The 21830-nt window shown below is 35.1% G+C and overlaps 1 protein-coding gene across 14 annotated transcripts in view; it reads left to right on the plus strand.

The window, feature by feature from the left end:
* EHBP1 (EH domain binding protein 1) overlaps nt 1-21830 on the plus strand; it is a 345845-nt gene that overhangs the window by 144199 nt on the left and 179816 nt on the right. For 13 of the 14 annotated variants that reach the window (XM_077915588.1, XM_077915592.1, XM_077915584.1 and 10 more), the window contains 2 exons: nt 4147-4328; nt 7271-7410. In XM_077915588.1, coding sequence (XP_077771714.1) covers nt 4147-4328; nt 7271-7410 — 322 coding nt within the window. Of the gene's footprint in view, nt 1-4146; nt 4329-5304; nt 5492-7270; nt 7411-21830 lie in introns of those variants that run through there. The other variant, XM_077915594.1, reaches the window with a different exon arrangement.

The raw sequence follows: 21830 nt of genomic DNA on the forward strand, positions 1-21830 counted from the left end.
ATTAATAATAAATACTATTTATTAAGCACCTATTATATGCTGCTGAAAACTCTATTAGATATTTTAGTATATCATTGCAAGAATTTCTCAAGGACATTTCTAGGATAGAAATTATTACTGAATTGTAAGATATGTATGTGTTCTACTTTACAAGGTAATGTCAACCTTCTTTCCAAAGTGGCTGTTATCTATTGAAACTCTCTCCTGCAGTGTAAGAGAGTTTGTGCATTGTCCCTTATTTTTATCAACAGTGGGTATTGTCCAAACTTAATATTTGCCTGACAGTGTGAATATGAGGCTCAGATACATGAAGAAATAGGCCAAAAATTAACCAGTGAGTAAATGCTAGCGTGACATGCAAATGCTGGTTCGCCTGGTTACAAATACAATAGGCTAGATTTTAAAGAAATGGATATATCTAGGCTAAGTCTGTTGGGGTTTTTTGTTTTGTTTTAGTTTTTTTTTTTTTTTAGATTTTATTTATTGACACTAAATAAGTGTTATTTATTAGAGAGAGAGAAAGCAAGTGCAAGAGCAAGCACCAGCCGGGGAATGGGGTGTAGGGAGAAGGAGAAGCAGGCTCCCCGCTGAGCAGGGAGCCCAATGCTGGGCTGGATCCCAGGACCCTGGAATCATGACCTGATCCTAAGGCAGATGCTTTACCGACTGAGCCACCCAGGCGCCCTAGCTAAGTCTTTTTTATTACAGAGAATACTTAGGAAAAATGAGAGTGAGATTTCTTAAATAAAATGGTTATATTATGTAATAACTTCTTAGGGGAAGTATTTCTGAAAGTGTGATTTTAGATTAACCAGATCAGAATCACCTGGTAGTAGTGGTGTGTGTGTGGGTGTGGCCCGATGGGAGTAGAGAAGGGAGGTGCTTATTATTTTTAGAAATGCAGCAGATTCCTGAGAGCCCATCTCTGGTTGGGGTGTGATCCAGTCATCTAAATTGTCTAAAACTCTCCTAGTTTTTTGTTTTTTAGTAAACACTAAAGTTTAAGAACTTCAGCTTTAGGAGTTTTGAAGTAATTCCTCAAATACTGTCAGATTCACACACAAACATGTATTAAGCATGGGCCAGAGACAGAAACTTAGTCTTACATATATGTGAACACTCACTTCTTATTAAGTTTTGTCATCTCTTTCAGAGTTGCTTTTACTATTTTTTCTCTTTTTTCTGTCCTTTTGTCTACCTTGCACATGACATGAAATGGCATTAGGCCTCTGGAAACCATAAGAGTAATTCTCTCTAAACTCTCTCTGCCTGGCTGGACCCTACTCCTTTGTGGAAGGATGATAGGATACAAAAGACATGCTCATTTCTTACTGCAATCACTTATTTCATTCCTTTTTATAGAACTGATGATAGCAGTGGTATCAATTTTGGGTGGGTAAAGATTTAGACTTGATTATAAAAAGTGAAGATTCATGGAGCTGGGGTTAGAATTGTGAAAGATCCTTATATTTATCTCATTACTGTTCTTTTTAAATACCTTTTCTATGAGACAACTAATTTTAAAGAGGAAAACAATGTGTGAGCTTGGTTGAAGAATTACTAGAAATATCATTCAGACCTCTTTTCCCAGCTCGGACTCTAGTGAGAGCCTGTGTGAATAGGAATGGATATTGTAGACTCAAAAGAACTCTGTTCTCTTCACCTGTCCAGACCTTACAAAGGGCTGTTTCCATTGTTGCTGAGCAACTAAATACTTAAGTGGTACAACTAATTATGTTTAGAATTTTGTAGCCTTTATTTTGTTGTTTCAGAGACATTGATTTACCAAAAATTTAAAAACTCTTTGAGTTCAGCAGAAAACCTAAACCTACACAATTTTTATCTAAAAAACGAATATGATATTAATCATAAAACTTTAGATTTTGTAGGAATTGTCGTTAAATTGGGCTCTCACAATTATGCTTATTTCCAAGCTATCTTAATTTTTATAGAATTTTGATTATTTGGTTATAAAATTAAATATTATTAAAGGATTAGTGTCATACTTTGTAAAACAGATTTGTTTAACAAAATCTGAACATAATATGTGGCAGTTTGTATGTCATGCTTCCAAAACAGAGGCTTTAAATCCTATATTATATGTAAAAGTTGTTAGTTATTCTAAAGGTACAATAAGAGATTATTGTTCATATCAGTGTAATAAATTGATACTACCCAATCATACGTTTTCATTTTGCACATTGTCAGAACCTTGGACCTTAATCTTATTCTTTGATTGACAGTAGCGACCAGGGAAAGAACACTTGTATTGTTTGGGATAGTCACATCTGTTCAACTTGATTCAGTTGAAGGTATTTGCATATTCTTAAGTATTTCTTCTGAGAGGGCTTAAATCCTTCTCAAGTGCTTGATGCATTTTTGAAATTCATTCATAAGGTATCTACATGCACTAATAGTTCTGTATAATATTGCTGTGCATAATCTGACAGATAAGACTACATTTTAAAACAAGGTATTCTTTAGGGGATGCTACATTACATTTTTACTTGCCCTGCTGGCAGAAATGTCAGGTTTTTTCCTAAAAAGCTGGTTTAATGTTTTGATTAAATTAATATATCTTTATTTTTAGGCAAGTTTGTCAATCATAAGACAAAATAAAGATTTATTAAATAATAATTCAAAAGTTAATGGTAGTTTTCCTGCCTGGTTGGAAAATTGAATAATTTTATAGAAAACCTTCTGTAGAGCTTAAATAGATTTCTGATTAGTCTCCTTATTTTATAAGGAAAGTTAGTGAGGCCTAAGCTTACTTACTCAAGGTCACACAGCTTGAAAATTAGGCCTTATTTTAGATCTGAACTCTCAGACTAGTAAATCCTAAGGAATGTTGGTTTATGGCTTCTGGTTTACATTAATGATGGCATATGTTCTCTGATGTACATGATTTACAGATTACCTTCATCTAAAATGTCCTCTTGCCATTAGAACACATGGAGCTCATGTCTTAATTATCATCGTATCTCTCCTAAATCAACAATGTGTCTTACACATAGTTAATGCCCAATCATTATTTTGCTGTTTTGTTTTCATTGTTCTCCTAAGCTATTATTCTGTAAAGGATAATTTTGAAATGAGATAGCTTGTCATTAGAATGTTAAGTACCCTTGATAGCAACTAGGTTTCATTTTGTATTCATTTTTGGTGAATTGGTAATAGCTGTGTGGAGAATTTGAAACCTCCTGGAGTGCGTTGGCAGTGTCTGTCCCAGACATAGCATTAGAGAAACCAGTGGTTTCTTCCTTGATATATATGATCTTAGGAGAAGGAGAGAGAACTATAGAGTGGAGTGATCAGAAAAGCCCCAGGAAGAAATAAGGCTCAAATTAGAGGATAAATAGAACTTGCTGGGGTGGACATCTTTGTGTCCGAGTGAGGGGTGGTCACGTGGCCCAGATTCGTGTAATCTGCCAGTCCATCGCCAAAGCCCTGGTAGCCTATTACCATATGTGGATGAGGCTCCCAAGAAGGAGCTCAAAGGCATCCTCATTCAGTACAACCAGACCGTGCTGGTAGCTGATCCCCGGCGCTGTGAACCCAAAAAGTTTGGCAGTCTTGGTGCTGGTGCTCGCTACTAGAAATCTTACCGATAAACCTATTGTGAGGATGAGGGCTCATTTTTATAATAAACTATTGTCACAGGAAAAAAAAGTAGGTGAAATGGTAAAAAAGAAGTAGAATACCATAGAGGCTGGGAGTTCCATAAAAAATTGTAGGTATTCAACAAGGAGAAATATCATTAGGTTACATTAAGTAGAATGAAAGGAAGGAAAACAGTTGTTGAGTACTTTTGATGCCTATTTCTGAGCTAGATCTTTTTAGAGGAACTCTGGATACTTTCTTTCCTGTTTGCATTCCTTCCTTTTTCTTTCCTGAGATTATTTAGGGGTGTTTTAGTTTATCTTTCTTTCTGCTGCCTGGGCCAGCTCTCTCTAATTTTTATCTGCCTTATTTAAAGATGTAAAAGTTATAATATAACTTCATCACAATTTTATTTCAATGTTGTGTTATAGGAATTAATTAGGGAAGGAAGTTTCAACTATTAAATAACGTATTATTAAAATGCGATTTCAAAATACTTAGCTGTAAAATAAATAACTCCAAAATTCTAATTTTTTTTTCTTCCAGGAATCCCCTTCTGGTCGAAGGAAAGCTCTTGCTACTAGCAGCATCAACATGAAACAGTATGCAAGCCCTATGCCAACTCAGACTGATGTCAAGTTAAAATTCAAGCCATTGTCTAAAAAAGTTGTATCTGCAACTCTCCAGTTTTCATTATCTTGCATTTTCCTTCGGGAAGGAAAAGCCACGTAAGTTCCTTTTGTCAAGAAGACAAGCTGCTTCTGAGTGTGTTTTAAAACTGTATGTAAACAGCTTTTGACTCAGTAGACTGGCAGCAGTTGAAAATATCTTATTGCATACCAGTCATTCTTGCCATTCTTTGTTTTAAAGGCTGAATTAAATGAACTCCTTGTTATTTATAGAGTCTCTTGACTCTAGAGAATGAACAATAATATAGAAGTGACTATAGCAATTCCAAATTTTAAATTGTATGTTATAAGTATTATAAATGTTTGTTTTGTATTTCATTGTCTTCAGGGTAAATAATTGTACTTTGAAATACAGACAGTTCAATTTATAGAGCTGTTCAATGAAGCTGAGATATGAGAGGAGCACAAAATGAAAAGTTTAGGATAAGAGGAATAAAAGAACTAAAGGAATTTTTCACAACTCATGTTCTTTTGCACAGCCTTCTAAAAATTTTCTAGCAAAGTACAATTTGATATAATTATTCTTTTCAAAAATCACTTCTTAAGCACTGGTAATTCCTCCACCAGTTCTGATCTCCTAAGAGTAAAACTCGAACTGGATAAAATCAGGTAAACATACCTGGAACAGGAAAAAAAAGTAACATGTACTATGGTTGTTGCATACAGTCAAGTCAAGGAAGAGTGCATGTTTGGGGTCTAATGAAAAGGTTAGTACTACTTGGAGAGGAAGATCAGGGACGGAAGAGATGGGAATTCTAAGCCTAGACTTACAAGGTGGGAAGAAGTCGGCTATGAATATTTTGATACAATTTAAATCATAGTTCTAAATGTATTTGAGCCAGTGGAATGTGGTTGCTATAATTGGCCATGTCCACTTGACTGATTAGACTGGATTCTATGTGTCAGTCAAAATGAGATGTTTGGCACTCATCTATAGGGCAGTAAATAACTTGGTAGATAACAGTGAGCCTCATCTCTGGAAAGTTGGCTTTTGAGTGAGTGTGGTAGAGAGACAGTACAAAATGGATCAGTCTGTCATCTCAGGACCTTAAATTTTAGTCTTGAATACTGAGAAATTAAAAATAAAGACCTTACCCTGAAGTTAAAGCCAAAATGAAAGGAAAGAAAACACAGAAAGAAGAGAGAAAACAGAATCAGAGAAGACCCTTTGATTGCGGACTCCTTTCCACTGGGCAAAAGCAGTAAGTGATTCAGCACCCTCCACAGGAGAATCTGGGTGAGAGGAATTCAGTTTAACCAAATGTCTCAATTCTAATGGAAAATTCTCTCAAAACATCCTAAACTCCCTCTCTACCTTTTTACTCCTTGCTCCCTAAACTTTCACAGAGAAAAATGTTCAAGATTAAAATATGAGGAAATTACAGAAGTAAAACTAAGCCAGTTAACATTTCAAGAATAATGTTGTATCTTGAAATTATTCCTCATTGGTAGGTGAGCAATTTGTAAGGCATTTCTATAGGTAATACAAGTTTTTTGTTTATGCAGACTTTGTGTCACTAAATCTGTTTTTATAAGGGGAAATGATTTGGTTAACTGTAAACTTAGGTGAGATAAAATGCAAAGAATTTTAAAAACCTGTTTAGTCTGCAAAGTTGTACTGTGTTTAGGATATAAGTGAATATTAGTGAACATTCTTTACAAAAGAGTTTTCTTATTTTGTTTTGTTTTTTATTTTATTGTGGTAAGGACATGAAAAACAGTATCTTAGGGTTTCTGAATTTTAGAGAGGTATATCTAGTTGAAATTTAATTTGTATATTACATATTAAAATATGGTTTATTCACTGCAGTTTATTTGAAACTTAAGGTAAAAATAATAGATCAAGAAAACTTAAATTACTTGATGTTTAGAGTATTAGTTAATGTAAACTATAGACATATATTTAAAATACTTCAAGATAAAGACATTCTTACATTTTATCAAATATATGGTATTTAACTTATAATCAACCCAGGTCATTTTTCATCTTGTAATTTTAAAAAATGCGACTTGAAAGTGTTTTTTCTGTTGCAGTAGTTCCTTAACTTTTTTGGGAATTACGACCCCTTTGAGAAAAATGCACATTTAAATAAGATTTAAACATGATTTATAGGAGTTTACCATTTCTTTATCTTCCTGTTCACCAAACCAAAAGGGCTATGGATTTCAGATTAAGAACTTCTATTCTGGGCAACCTGGGTGGCTCAGCAGTTTAGCACCACCGTCAGCCCAGGGCGTGATCCTAGAGACCCGGGATCGAGTCCCACGTCGGGCTCCCTGCATGGAGCCTGCTTCTCCCTCTGCCTATGTCTCTACCGCCCCCCCTCTCCCTCTCTCTCTCTCTCTGTGTCTCTCATGAATAAATAAAATCTTAAAAAAAAAAAAAACTTCTATTCTGATTTATTTTAAAAGTTTGCATATTTTAAAGTCAGGATCTCATTGATATGTGAACTGTCTCGCTGTTTTATAAAACAAGTTTTTATTTCCAGATTTAATGATTAGGAAACCACACTTTATTTTATTTATTTTTTAGAGATTTTATTTATTTATTCATGAGAGAGAGTGAGACAGGCAGAGGGAGAAGCAGGCTCCATGCAGGGAGCCCGACGTGGGACTTGATCCTGGGACTCCAGGATCATGCCCCGGGCCGAAGGCAGGTGCTAAACCGCTGAGCCACCCAGGGATCCCAGGAAACCACACTTTGATACTTATGAAGAAAATTTTAGTCTTCTACAGATCTGCAGCACAGAGTTAAACTAACTCCTAACCAGTTAGTTTTTAATCCAGTTTTCCTTTTACTATTTAAGCATGCCATTTAAAAATTAACGAATAGGAGTATTTAGATTTTTCAATAATTTTGGGCAACTTTAAAAAGGCTTATTAACATAGAAGGAATATATTATTATTTTCTTAAGAAACAATCCTTTTTCAAACAATGTCATTTCATGAGCTGTGTATTAAATTTTAAATCATTCATATAGGGATGAAGACATGCAAAGTTTGGCTAGTCTGATGAGTATGAAGCAGGCTGACATTGGCAATTTAGATGACTTCGAAGAAGATAATGAAGAAGATGATGAGAACCGAGTGAACCAAGAGGAAAAGGCAGCAAAAATTACAGGTTGGTTTTATTAGCATTTAGCTAGAAGTTTATCTTTTTTTTTGCAAAGTTGAAAACTCATTCTTGTTTTCCAGGAAAAAAACAATGCCACTAACAAAGTATTTTTTCTTCCTTAAGCCTTTCTAATATATAATATACCATTTAGCTCTCTGAAAACTTTATGTGGTGATGGTTAGAAACAGATTTTCACAATTTAAAATCAAGGCTAAGCTTAGTCAAGAAAGCATAAAACTTTACTGGAACTACTGATATAGTATAAAGTAGTCTAAATATGTGTTTATACTTTTTTTGTCAGTGTATGGATGAACCTTCTTGTAAGTAAAGATCTGCCTTAAAGGTGGTAGGACATGATGAATTGGCTTCCTTCTCCTAGTTTATGTGCACAATCTTTGTTTTGAATTTGTATATTTCTTATGTATCCTTATATGTAGAAGCTTCTATGCAAGTATTCCTTATAGCTGGTTTGATCAAACTACTAAGATGAAAAGTGGTTAGAATCTCTTTGTATTAATTGGTCAACAAATGTTTATTGATAGTCTGGCTATCACACTTAAGGAATTGGTGTTATACCTTTATTATTGGAATGAAAATCAACCACTATGTTCATACTTCTTTCAGGTAATGAATTATTCTAAATTTATGAATTGATATCCTTAATTTCTATCGTCTAATCACCTCTTGGTACTTTGGCAGCCATCTCAGCCTTAACTCTTACTGTCATATCATATTGGGGCAGGGGTGGCAGTAGAATTTCCACTGATTACATGACCCATGTAACTCCTTAGCCAAAAACTTCCTTGACTTTCTTAACTCAGTTCTGTTCACCTCCACTCCCATTTATAGAAATTTATTATAAGGAATTGATCAGGTTTGTATATAAAGATGGATGTTTTGGGAGATCCCTGGGTGGTTCAGCGGTTTAGCACCTGCCTTCGGCCAAGGGCGTGATCCTGGAGACCTGGGATCGAGTCCCACATGGGGCTCCCTGCATGGAGCCTGCTTCTCCCTCTGCCTGTCTCTCTCTCTCTCTCTCTCTCTCTCTCAGTCTCTTTGTCTCTCATGAATACATAAATAAAATCTTTAAAAAAATAAAGATGGATGTTTTGTTCTGTGCCAGTTTTGTAAATTAATATTTTCTAATTTATGATTGCCACTTTGATTTCTCATTTAACCCGGTGTGGTTTAGGAGACTGTATTTTATTGTGGGCTTTATTTATTTCTAGTTTGTTTGTTTCTTGTTTAAATTTATTCAGATAAAATTCTGAAGACTTTCAAATTTCAGTTTAATGAGTGAGATTTTTTTCCTTTGAGACATACGATCTATTTTTGTAAATTTTCTGTATCTTTTTACATGTATATTCTATTTGTTAGATTAAGCATATGTTTTTAGATCAAACTTTAACTTTGTAATAGTTATTTGTATCCTTATTCTTTTTGTGTAGTTCATCTATGAAGGAGAACTTCAATGCTAAATTCTTTAGTGCATAAAAATAATTTTCTAATAATTTCATTATGCATTATAATTTGATCAGTTTACCCCATTTAATGCCTCTTGCCCAGAAATTTTGCCTGGTGTTCATATTTGTAACTCATACTTTCTTTTATATTTGTGTTTTCCTGGTGTATTTATCACTTTCTTTGCAACCTGTATTAAGTATTTCTCTTATAAACATTATTTAGTTTATCTATCTTTATATTCTTTGCCCTTAATAGTTATACTTTTTGATAACTGCATACTTAACTTCACTTTTATTACTTTATACTTTTATTTGGGACTTTTCTTCTTATTTTTTCCCCATTCATCCCTTAAATTTTACCATTCTCCAGTGTTCTTTAAGTACTTTTTAATAGAGTTTGGAAGTTATACATTATATTTTCATTTTAGTATACAATCCTCTAAGATAAATAAGCCAGGTGGATAAATAAGTGAACCTATATTTTTCTACTAACATTAAAAATAGAACAGGGGTACCTGGCTGGCTCAGTCAGTAGAGCATGTGACTCTTGGATTTGGGGTTAAGAGTCGAGCCTATGTTGGGTGTAGAGATTACTTAAAAATAAAATCTTTCAAGAAATAAATGAATAAAACAATGTGTTAACTCACTTCATATAACATGAGAGATTCAATATTTTTTTCTCTTTTCTTTATTTGAACTCTTCCCCTAACCCCTCCTGGCTGTTATTTTTATTTCAATAATATTTTGGAGTTTTTTCAATAATAATAAATGCAGACATTTACGTTATGTTTATAATTGATGTCAGCAACAGTTATGCAGTACTTTTAAAAATTCCTTGTCTTTTCTGTCTTTGAGTTCTTTGTTTTATTTGGCTATCTGAAGTACTTCAAGAAGGATAAGTTATAACCTTCCTCTACCACCACCAGTGCCCTTTAACCTATCCTTCAAGATTTAATTTTATTGACACACATACACTGAGAAACCTTTCATGCCCACTCCCTCTTAAGCTTGACTGTTCTAGCCCTTGTGCCACTACTGTACTATTTACAAATACAGGCATTTTCTTACAGCATGGGTGTTTATACTGCAGTGGAATACAACTTGATCTTTTTATTGGAGAATATAGTTTGTTCTTTATAAATCACTTTTGGTTAAAACTAAGTCTCAATTAGACACTAGTACCATAAGTAGGAATTTTAAAAACTCACACATTTTCATAGCTGTTTTGGGGAATGTTGTACTGTTTTGATCACAGCAGTGAGAAAAAAAAGGTGATAACAATATGTCAGAAGTTTTATGCTGGTATTGAAATGAAAAGAAAGGACATTTTAAAAAATGAATTATAGATTTAATGAAAATATTCAGTATTAGATTTTATAGCTAAACCCTGGTCTTAGTCTGTTTGGGTTACTATAACAATATACCATAGATGGGTACCTTATAAACAACAGAAATTTATTTCTCACAGTTCTGGAGGCTGGAAGTCTGAGACTAAGGTGCCAGCACAGTTGGATGAGGGCCCTCTTCTGGGTCACAGACTTCTCATTGTATTCCTCAGATGGTGGAAGGGGGCAAGGGATCTCTTTGGGGCCCCTTTTAGAAGAGCATTAATCTTATTCATGAAGGCTCTGCCCTCATGACCTAATCCTCTCCCAAAGACCCCACCTCCTAATACCATCACACTGGGAATTAAGATTTCAACATATGAATTTTGTGGGGACACAAACATTCAGACCATGGTAACCCTTCTTGCTTAATCATACACATACATCTTATTTTCTAAAATTCTTGTAGAAGGAATAACTTTCTTTTAGATAGTCTAAAATTCTCTGACCCTAATTGAAGACATTGTTTTAATGCAACTTGTGATGATCCAAGATTTCTTTAGAATTTTACTATTTTGTGTTATTATTTATTTATATATTCTTTTCCCTATTTTCTGAAATTCCTTCAAGGTAGAGACTATTCTATTCATTTTTTTTTTCATCACTAGCTTCTGACACATTGTCTGGAACTTATTGAGAATTTAAGATATGTTACCTGAAAAGCCATAAATCAATGAAGGAACTTTTCTCTCCTATTATAGCCCATACTTAACACTCTGGCTTATTATCTTGTTCCATTTATTTGACCTTTACGCATATACTACCTTTTACAGGGTAGATTGGTCCCATTTTATGGATGGCATATGATCTGGAGGACACATGATTGAAACCTTAAATAATTCAAGACTAGTTTTCCAAAAGTAGTGAATGCAAAATGTGTTGAGCAAGCAGGGGTAGGTGGGGACAGTGATGATTAAATGCATGCTCTTAAGTCAATCCATAGTCATTGTAGCATATTTTGCTTTGATGTTACATTTTTTTCTCTATTATATTTCCAGAGTACAGTCACTTAAATTAATAGCACAGCATGTTATGGCAGTTGTTTGGCTTCCTTAGTTGCATTTTTTAGCACATGTAAATTCCATTCCAAACTTATTATCTTTCAGGAATTTTTTTTAGCACCAGCACTACCATTCTAAAAATGTTTGGGTAAAGTAGTTTTAGGATAGTTAAAAATATATTAAAATTTAACAACAGTAATGTTAAAGCAATAGGTTAAAACAAAACAAAATAAATGCATTTTATAAACATAGTACAAATAAAGTATGGTGGGTATATTTATTTACCAGTTAAAGTGGCAGTAATTTAAATACAGCTTATATTTACTCTTCCTTGCAGTTTTGAAATTGCTGACAGAATGTTTATAGAGGAAGGAATTATTATTTTAAATTTTGCCTCTATTATATCTTTATATTGCAATTTAAATGCGTAAAATGCAATCACATATCAATACGAATTATATATTATTTCCCCAACTAAGCTGCAAAGTTCTTGAGGGAACAAACTGTTACAATTATTTTATGATACTTCAGATTGACACCTAGAGGCTATTCATTTAGTCAGTGATTTCTTATGGAATATTGCTGTTAGACCAGTAGTAATTAATAAAATTTATCTTCTGAAATTACTGTCTTTGCTAGAAGGTAAACATAAACTCATGATATCTATACTTGGATTGATCAGAAATCCCTACCCTGTTCTGTTCTAGACAAAATTCACTGCTAAGTGGAAACATATTTTGGGACTGGCTCTTAGACAGAAACCTGTTATATATACAGGTGCATTATACAGTAAATGGGCAAGGAAATTTTGAATTACAGTTAAAAGAATCACTGAAATGTAGTGGGAGTAATAGATCTTGGAAATGGAGAAACAAAGCCTGATAATGGGAGAATTTATTATAGCCACTGTTAGAAAATATATATGGTTTTAAAACAATCGGTGCCTCCATCTGTATATGACAGCCTCAAAATGATTGAACCACTATTTGGCAATATGACCATCTTTGAGGTTCATGTTGAATTTCTGAATACATATCAGCAAGAAGGAAAAAAAAAAGATTCCTCCATAAATAACAGTGTCCTGTTGAATACAACTTAGAAAGGCAGGTTCAACTGAAGCAGTTTATAGCAAATCATTATTGGAGAAACTCAGACATTATGATATACTGGAAAGATACCAGTATACTTAAAGCTGTTGCAAAAATAACCAGGGGTTCTACTTAGGTTCAACAAGACACTCAGGTCACATAAGCCAAACTAAGCATTAGATTCACTTAGAAGGAGGTTGGAAACACAGAAACAGCAGCATGCCAGCAGAGGCTCTCTTTTTCACTGGAGTCCTCATAGCATCCTAGGTGCTATTCTTTGGTCTCTATCTCCATGTGACAGCTTGGGTACAAGGAGATGAGATCCACATAGTTAGAAGCAGAGATTGCCTTGATTTAGAATCTGTGCTGCACAAGAGCAGGTATCTTTCGAAACAGTTTAATAGGTATAGCTCCCAGGGTCTTGGTAATGGAAATGCCTAATTAACAAGAGTCCACAATCAGAAAAGCCCAAAACTGGTCTTTCATCAGATATATCGTCCATTCAGAGTCTTCCAATCCAGATGCAGTTTATAAATTAAGAATCATTTTTACCATAAGCACTATTGTCTGTTGTTTATTAATCCCTTTCCTGTAGATTGTAAAGTTAATTTGGGGGGAGAAAGAGTGACATATTGGCTAACTTCAGAGAATAGATGGTAGTAGAGGAGATAGCAGTTCATATTTAAAGAGCTAAAGTTGATTACGGTAAGCCTCAGCCCTACAAGATTATATGTCCTATCACTAGGACTATGAATGGGGAAAAATAGGTCTTCCTCTGAGTAGTTCTCTCAGAATGAACTGGGGACTCTGGTCAGAGAATACATCCATTAAATTGCTTCTGGTTTTTACCTGGCCATTTACTCTCCAGTACCCAGGATGCTTATGAACAAAATCATAGGCTTGCTGTGGGCTATATAAAAGAATAGAATAAAGATGGCCACCCATCTTGGAGGTCTGTGTAAATGATGAGAATTTCTGGAATACTGCATCTATTATTTAGGTATTAACATTGGAAAACAGGGTAAAATCAGGAGCCGGGGACATTTATGATCCTGTGAGCCAAAAAGTTGATAAGACATCACAATTACCTCCTTTTTAAAGGAATTTGAGACCTTGGGAAGAGGACTGAAGATCTCTTCCTAGTGTTTAGAACTCAAATATGCTAACTCAGAGACCAGAAGTAGCAGGAGCTACGGATTCCAAATTCAGCCTCCTTTCTGTGTCATTCTTAAACCCTAATGCTGCTTTGTTTGTACTAACGACAACTGAACATTCTCTAGGCCCTCCTGCCTCCTTAGGAAATTCCAGGAGAATTCTGCTGATACTAAGAGCCCATCGACAGAACCAGAATGGAAGTGAGAGCTCTGAAGAAAAAGTTAGAAATTCTACCATATTTAGAGGAAGAGCTAGGAGACAATGAATATTCTAAGTACTGATATGCAATCTTTGATGATTTGTCCTAAGAATGCACTGTTGATTTAATCATAGTACCAGAATAAAGGAGAAAAAGCATATAATCATCTCAATAGATTATAAAGGAGTGTTTGACAAAATTCGTTACCAAGTTTCTTAGCAAGATTTCATTGTAAGGAAATTTCTTCATTTTGATAAAGAACATCTATGAAAAGCTACAGCTAATAACATATGTAATGGCGAAATACTGAATACTTTTCTCCTAAGACTGAGAATGAGGCAAAGATGTTTGCTTTCACAGCTTGTGTTTAACATGATACTGGAGTTCTAGCAAGGTCACAGGATACAAGATTAATGTAGAAAAATCTGTATTTTTATATATGAACAAAAAACATTTGAGGAAGGAAATGAACAAAATAATTCCATTTATAATTGAGGCTAAAAATTATATAGATATTTATAAATTTAACAGAAGATGTAGAAAAACCTCTACTTTTGAGAACTGCAATACAGTGTTGATAGTAATTACAGAAGACCTTAATAAATGGAGAAATGTTCTATGTTCATAGATTAGAAGACTCAATATTGTTAAGATTTAAGTCCTCCCCAAATCCATCTATAGATTCTACTCCTTGCTAATCATAATCCTAGTGGCTTAAAAAAAAAAGATAGAAATTGAAAAACTGACTCTAAAATATATTTGGAAATGCAAAGGAACTGAATAACAATATAATCTTTAAAAAGAACAGTTATCGTAATATTAAAACTACTTGATGTCAACATTTACTATGAAGATATAATAATCAGTATAGTGTGGTACTGGGATAGGACAGTGGAACACAACAGAAAGTTCTGAAATAGACCCAGACTTATTTGGCCAATTAATTTTCAATTAAAGTGCAGCACAATTCAGTGAGGAAAGGAAAGTCTTTTCAACAGATTATTTTGAAACATCCGGATGTCCATGTGGAAAAAATAAGCCTCAATTCCTGCCTTTTAGGATATACAAACATTAATTCAAGGTTGATCATAGACCTAAATGTAAAAGCTAAGAAAATAAAGCTTCTGGGGAGAAAAAAAAAGAACAATGTATTTGTGACCTGAGGGCAGGCAGAGGGTTCATACATAAGACATAGTAGACAAGTAAACATGAAAGAAAATTTTGATAAATTAAACTTCATCAAAATTAAAAACTTAAGCTCTTCTAAATAGATCATTGAGAAAATATATGGGTAAGGTATAGACTAGAAGAAAATATTCAGAAAGTACATATCTGACACATTGTCTTACATTCAGAATAGATTTTTAAAAATGTCTGAAATCTCAATACTAAAAACACCAATAACCTGGGATGCCTGGTTGGCTCAGCAGTTGGGCATCTGCCTTTGGCTCAGAGTGTGATCCCCGGGTCCTGGGATTGAGTCCCACGTGGAGCCTGCTTCTCCCTCTGCCTGTGTCTCTGCCCCTTTCTCTGTGTGTCTCATGAATAAATAAATAAATAAAATCTTAAAAACACACACACAAATAACCCTATTTTAAAAACTTATTTTTAAAGATTTTATTATAAGTAATCTCTACACCCAACATGAGGCTTGGATTTACAACCCTGAGAATAAGAGTTGCAGGCTCTACTGACTGAACCAGCCAGGTGCCTCAAACCTATTTTTAAGAAAATGGGCAAGAATTTAAATATGTGGTCCCCAAACAAAGCTGTATCACTGGCCAATAACAACATGAAAATGTTCTCAGCATCACTTGTGATCAGGGAAAACAGATTAAAATCACAGTGGGATTATAATTCCACACTTAGGAGAATGGTTAAAATTAAAGATTGGCAATACTAAATATTGGCAAGGATGTGCACTAACTGGAACTCTAATCCATTGTTGGTAGAGTGTATGATGAATGGTACGATCACTGGGTGAATTCCTTATAAAACACTAAATGGGGATCCCTGAGTGGCGCAGCGGTTTGGCGCCTGCCTTTGGCCCAGGGCGCGATCCTGGAGACCCGGGATCGAATCCCACGTCGGGCTCCCGGTGCATGGAGCCTGCTTCTCCCTCTGCCTGTGTCTCTGCCTCTCTCTCTCTCTCTCTCTGACTATCATAAATAAATAAAAAAAATTAAAAAAAAAAAACCAAAACACTAAATGTATAGTACCTTGGACACAGCAATTCCTCTCCTTGATATTTATCCAGAAAAAAATGAAAACACATGTCCACAAAAAGATTTGTACAAAAATGTTCATAGCATTTTTATTCATAATAGCCCTGAACTGGAAACAGCTGAGGTGTACATCAGTAAGGCAGTAGCTAAATAAAATATAGTACAGTTGGCCCTTGAACAACAAGGGAGTGAGGGTTGTCAACTCCCTGCATAGTCGAAAATCCATTTGTAACTTTTGACTTCCTATAAACTTTATTAATAGCCCACCATTAACCAAAAGCCTTATTGAAAATATAAACAGTCAATTAACACTTGTTTTATATGTATTATATACTGTATTCATACAATAAAGTAAGCTAGAGAAAAGAAAATGTTATTAAAGTCATAAGGAAAATGCATTTATAGGACTGTACTGTATGTACCAAAAAAAAAAAAAATCTACATGTAAGTGGACCTGCACAGTTCAAAGCCATGTTGTTCAAGGTCATCTGTATATTCATAATGGAATGCCTTTCAATAAAAATGAACCGTTGTTATGTTCCATATCATGGATGTATTTCAGAGCCATTATGCTGAATGCAAGAAGTCCATTTACATAAAGTTCTGGAAGAGGCAAAGCCAATCCTGTGTGATGGTGATAGCCTATGGGTTTGGGGATTGAATGAAAAGAGGCATGAGGAAATTGGAGGAGATGATGTAAATGTTCTGGATCTTGGGTTACATGGGTGTATACATTTATCAAAATTCCTTGAATTATGCAATTTAAGGTTTGTGCCTTTTACATAAGTGCATATGTAAAATACTAGAAGGTAACAGAAAAATTACAGTAAGTATGTTAGGTTACTAAGAAAATAAATGCTTTCCAACTTTCTGATTTATTGATCACTGTGATAACTAGTCTCCAAAGATTGTCTCCCTGTGAACCATGCTTCCTACTATACATGCTCTTTGGTCATCCTTTCTCTCTTACATCTGGGCTAGCCCTGTAAATTACTTTTAACCATAGAATTGGTTGTGGAAGTGACACTTTGTAACTTTTAAAGCTAAGTCGTGCTGTATATCTTCTACTGGGGCCTCTTACAAGGCATGCTCAAGGGAAAGTCAGCTGCCATGTAAAAAAAGTCCAACCACTCTGAGACTGTTATGCTAACAGGAACTCCAAACTAGCTATGTGGACCAGATACTTTGGGAGGGAGATATGCCTGGAAGCCCCAACTTGTTCCTGCTTTCTCAACTGAAATACCAAACATGCAAGTGAAGAAGCCATTTTTCTTTTCTTTTCTTTCTTTTCTTTCTTTTCTTTTCTTTTCTTTTCTTTTCTTTTCTTTTCTTTTTTCTCTTTTCTTTTCTTTTCTTTTTCTTTCTAAAATTTTATTTATTCATGAGAGACCGAGCGAGGCAGAGACACAGGCAGAGGGAGAAGCAGGCTCCGTGCAGGGAGGCCTATGTGGGACTCGATCTGGGGACTCCAGGATCACGCCCTGAGCCAAAGGCAGACACTCAACCGCTGAGCCACCCAGGCGTCCCCAGTTCAGGCTTTCAAATGACTTCAGCCCTAGCCACCATCTAACTGTAATGAACCACCCCTAAGTCCAGTCAACCCACAGTAGTGTGAGAGATAGTAATTTGTTTTAAGCCACCAAATTTTGGAGAGATGGCTTAAACTATAACATTTCTATAGGTAAATGAAATATAGATAGATACATATGTAGATTAGTAGACATAGATAAACACATAGATTAAAAATACTATTTCTATAATTAAAAAATAAGGTATAGATATTTCTGTCTCTACAATTATATGCCAATTATTATGACCCATTTAGTTCATTCATTCATTTATTCATTCATTGACAACATACATTGAGTCCTAGCCATGCTATAAGCTGCTGTGTTTCCGATATGGAAGATGAATATGACATAGATATGCAGCTATTTAATTCCACTTTTTTGTATGATAAGTGTGTGAGGGGAATGTCTTGGGTCATTAGGGGGAAAATGCCCCGTAGTCAAGCCTAGTACTTACCACATATCTGAGGATTATTGGCATTTCTGTTAGGTTAAGCCAGTTGAGTTAAGTGCATTGTTCCAGGAAGAGCAAATTTAGGGAGAAAAAAAGAATAGGACCCATGATGGAATTCTAGGGAACGATAATATTTAAGAGAGAGAGGGAAGAATAGTTATCATTAAATGAGACCAAGATAGGAACTATCAAAGAGATAAGAGAAGGAGGTGGTGCTATTGTCCTGGAAGGGGTAAAAGGAATTTCAAGGAAAGAAGGGCTAATAATTACCTTTATTCATACAGAGGTCAAGTATGATAAGAGCTGAAAGGTATCTAGTATATTTGCCATTTAGACTGTACAATGGTGACTTCAGTGAGAGCATTTTTGGTAAGGGGGATGGATAAAAGTAGAGATAAAAACAGTGCAATGAGTTGAAGAATAAGTGGTAGGTGAGAAATTGTGGACTACTTGTTGTAAAGCTGCTTTCTTATGTAGATTAAGAGAATCTAGCCAGACTAGAAAGGGCTGATGGTTAAGAGACTTTTTTAAAAAATTGGGAGCAACTTGATCATAATTAATAAGCCACTAATGTGTACCAATTAATTAAGAGGGAGGGATTGGAGGTTCTGGGGACAGGCTACTCAATGTTGACTTTTCTGCCTGAAGTATCTCCTCCCTTTCCCATTATGATGCGCCATGGGATTGAAAATCGTATTAATAAACCCATTAGTTGTGTCCAAAAATAAAATATTTATGGACCTGAGCCTGTGGGAAAAGTGACATCTTTTGAACCTTGATCTCTGCCAGGAAGTTGAAAGGTTACTATCTTAGACCATCTTAAAATGAGATAGACCTATACTGAATCTTGTTATGCTTTGGAGAGAACAGTGAGAATGCTGCAAGATTTGCAGGTATGTGTTCTAGGTCTAGACAGTTTATTTTTTTCTTCTTTTAATTCAGTTACAGACTTTCTCAAAAGGAAAACACTATCTACTCTTAATGCTACCACCCCAACCACCTTTTTTTGTTCAATGTGATAATCTCTTGTGATCAATTTCTATCTTCTTTTGCCTTCCTAACAGTAAAGGAGAGTCTCAAATTACTTGACCCTTTGCTTTGATTGCCTGCCCCTAATTTAGTTTTCCTTCCTATTCTCACCAATGTGAAGCAAGTCCAGACTAACACACTGTTGCTATGACTAAGTTTTAGAATTTGAGTAGCACTGGGGTAGAAATTTGTGCTATTACATAGTATTCTTAGCATTTTTCAGACAAATAAATATTTGGTGAAACAAGATTATAATAAGCAATACAGTATAATATAAGTATATAAGGCCAGAAAGGTCCAGTTTTGATCAAGGTAGTATACTACTGAGAAAGCTTACCACTTAAAAATAAAATTCTGGGAATAAATTTTTGTTATAAATCTTTTAAATTTTTAACATTTTTCTGATAATGCTTCACTTATCTTTTCCCCAAAAAATAGAAAGCCATGAGGGTGCTACCAAAGATATATAATAGGTACTTGATATTATAAAACACATTAACTGTAGGAAATTTGAAAAAAAAAAAAAAGGCAGAAAAGCAGTTTCTTGAATTATTTTTTTTTATTTATTTTTGTTTTGGAGAGGGTGGGGGCGGGGGAGAGACAGAGGAAGGGGGAGAGAGAGAGAGAGAATCTTTAAGCAGGCTTCATGCCCAGCTCAGAGCCTGATGTGGGGCTCAGCCTCACAATCCTGAGATCATGACCTGAGCTGAAATGAAGAGTTGGACACTAAACAGACTGAGCCACCCAGATGCTCTGAAAAGTGCTTTTTTAAAAGGAGAAATACATAACAAAATTATGTATTTTAGGCTTCAGACCAACATCTGCAACTGCTAATTGAATTATTTCCATGGGAAGTTTCACAGGCATCTGTAACTTGGTATGTGCCCAACTACATAGCCCCAGTCACAGTAGTAGAATACTATTCACAGAGTCACCCAAGACAGAGCTGGCACTTGTCCTAGATTCCTTTCCCTATCCCTCATGTCAAATTAACCACCAAATCTTTATTCTTAATTTATTCTTTAATTAGCAAATATTTATTGATTGCCTCCTTTCGTGGAGTAGAGATGCTGAACCGCTCATCTTCTTGCTTCCTGTCTTGTTTTTGTTCCAAGCGCTGCCACCATGTTGCTGCTGGAGTGATGTTTCTAAAATATACGCTTTGATATTTCATTGGATTCCTATACTCTCAGAGTAAAGTTCACATTCTTTGGTTTGATTGCAGTAATCTTTACAGTAGGACATTTGCCAGCCTCATCTCATTCCATTTTCCATCCCTGGCATCTTAAACCCCAAATGACTTGGAGTTCTTCAAATGTGTCTTATTCTTATTTATCTTCCTTTCCTCCTATAGAATGCTCTCCATTTCTTCTTTTACAATAATAATGATAATTATGTTTTGTATTAGCTCAAATTTAAGTTCAGAAGGCCTTTCTTTCTTTTTTCTTCTTTCTTTTAAAATATTTTATTTATTTATTCATGAGAGACACAGAGAGAGAGGAAGAGACATAGGCAGAGGGAGGGAAAAGTAGGCTCCATGCAGGGAGCCTGATGTGGGACTCCATCCCAGGACTCCAGGATCATGCCCTGGGCCAAAGGCAGGCGCTCAACCACTGAGCCACCCAGGTGTCCCCCGAAGGTCTTTCTTGACCTCAGACTATATGCCTCTTTCAGTTTCACATGGTCTGTAATGCATATCTCAATCATAATATTTATGACACTTACCGTATACTGTATAATGCTTCACTTATTTTTCCCAAAAAAATAGAAAGCCATGAGGGTGCTGCCAAAGATATATAATAGGTACTTGATAAATATTTATTAAATAGGTAAATGGTATTTCTTTGGGGGTTGCCTCTTTGTATGATTGGAATTAACATTTTTTTGTATACCAAATAAAGGAAGTATTGATATAGCTAATCAGAATTACCTTTTACTTTATTAATATGAATGAAAGTTCTAGAAGCAGAAGTTCTGGGAGGAATGTAAGGATTTATTTAAGCTATGAATAAAGAGGAAAAGTAGGATAAGGACAACTGTCATCAGTAACAATGGAAAGAAGAAATTATTTTGGGTTAAAGAGGAAATGATCATCAGTGATACTAGATGTCACTAAAAGAAGAATGAGGGGGAGAAAACATTCTAAACATTCAGAAAAATGAATATAAATAATTTAATCATGTGATGGAGTCATTTTGATAGTATTTAAAGAAATGCCCAGGGTCCATGTGTTGCTAAGTCCGTTAAAGCATCTGCCTTCTGCTTGGGTAATGATCTGGGTGTCCTGGGATTGAGCTCCACAATGGACTCTTTGCTCGGTACAGTGTCTGCTTCTTCCTCTCCCTCAGTCCTTCCCCTCTGCTCTTGCACTTTCTCTGTCTCTCCCTCCCCCTCCTCAAGTGAATAAATAAAATCTTTAAAAAAAAATGCCCATATTGTGCCTAAAACTCCATGGAACAGTATTAATGTTTTGACAGTAGGGACCAAGTCTAATATTTATTCAGTATTCTCTATGCTACTCATTATATAAGATATTTAAAAAATGATTGATTTCTACCTACATTAAATATAAAATAATTAAAATGTGTTAGCTATGTAAAGAAAACAAATCTTTGAGCATTATTTTCAAGTTTTTAAACCTAGGGGCACCTAGGTGCCTTAGTTGATTGAGTAGCCGACTTTTGGTTTCAGCTGGAGTGGTAATCTCAGGGTCCTGAGATCAAACCCCAGGTAGGCCTCCATGCTTAGTGGGGAGTTGCTTCAGATTTCCCCTCCCTCTGCTCCTCCCACCCAAATTACATGTGCATGTGTGTGCATACACACACACTCTCTCTCTCAAATAAGGAGATCTTTTTTAAA

This window comes from Canis aureus, chromosome 11 (assembly GCF_053574225.1).
Source record: "Canis aureus isolate CA01 chromosome 11, VMU_Caureus_v.1.0, whole genome shotgun sequence".
In the NCBI taxonomy this organism is placed as follows: Eukaryota; Metazoa; Chordata; class Mammalia; order Carnivora; family Canidae; genus Canis; species Canis aureus.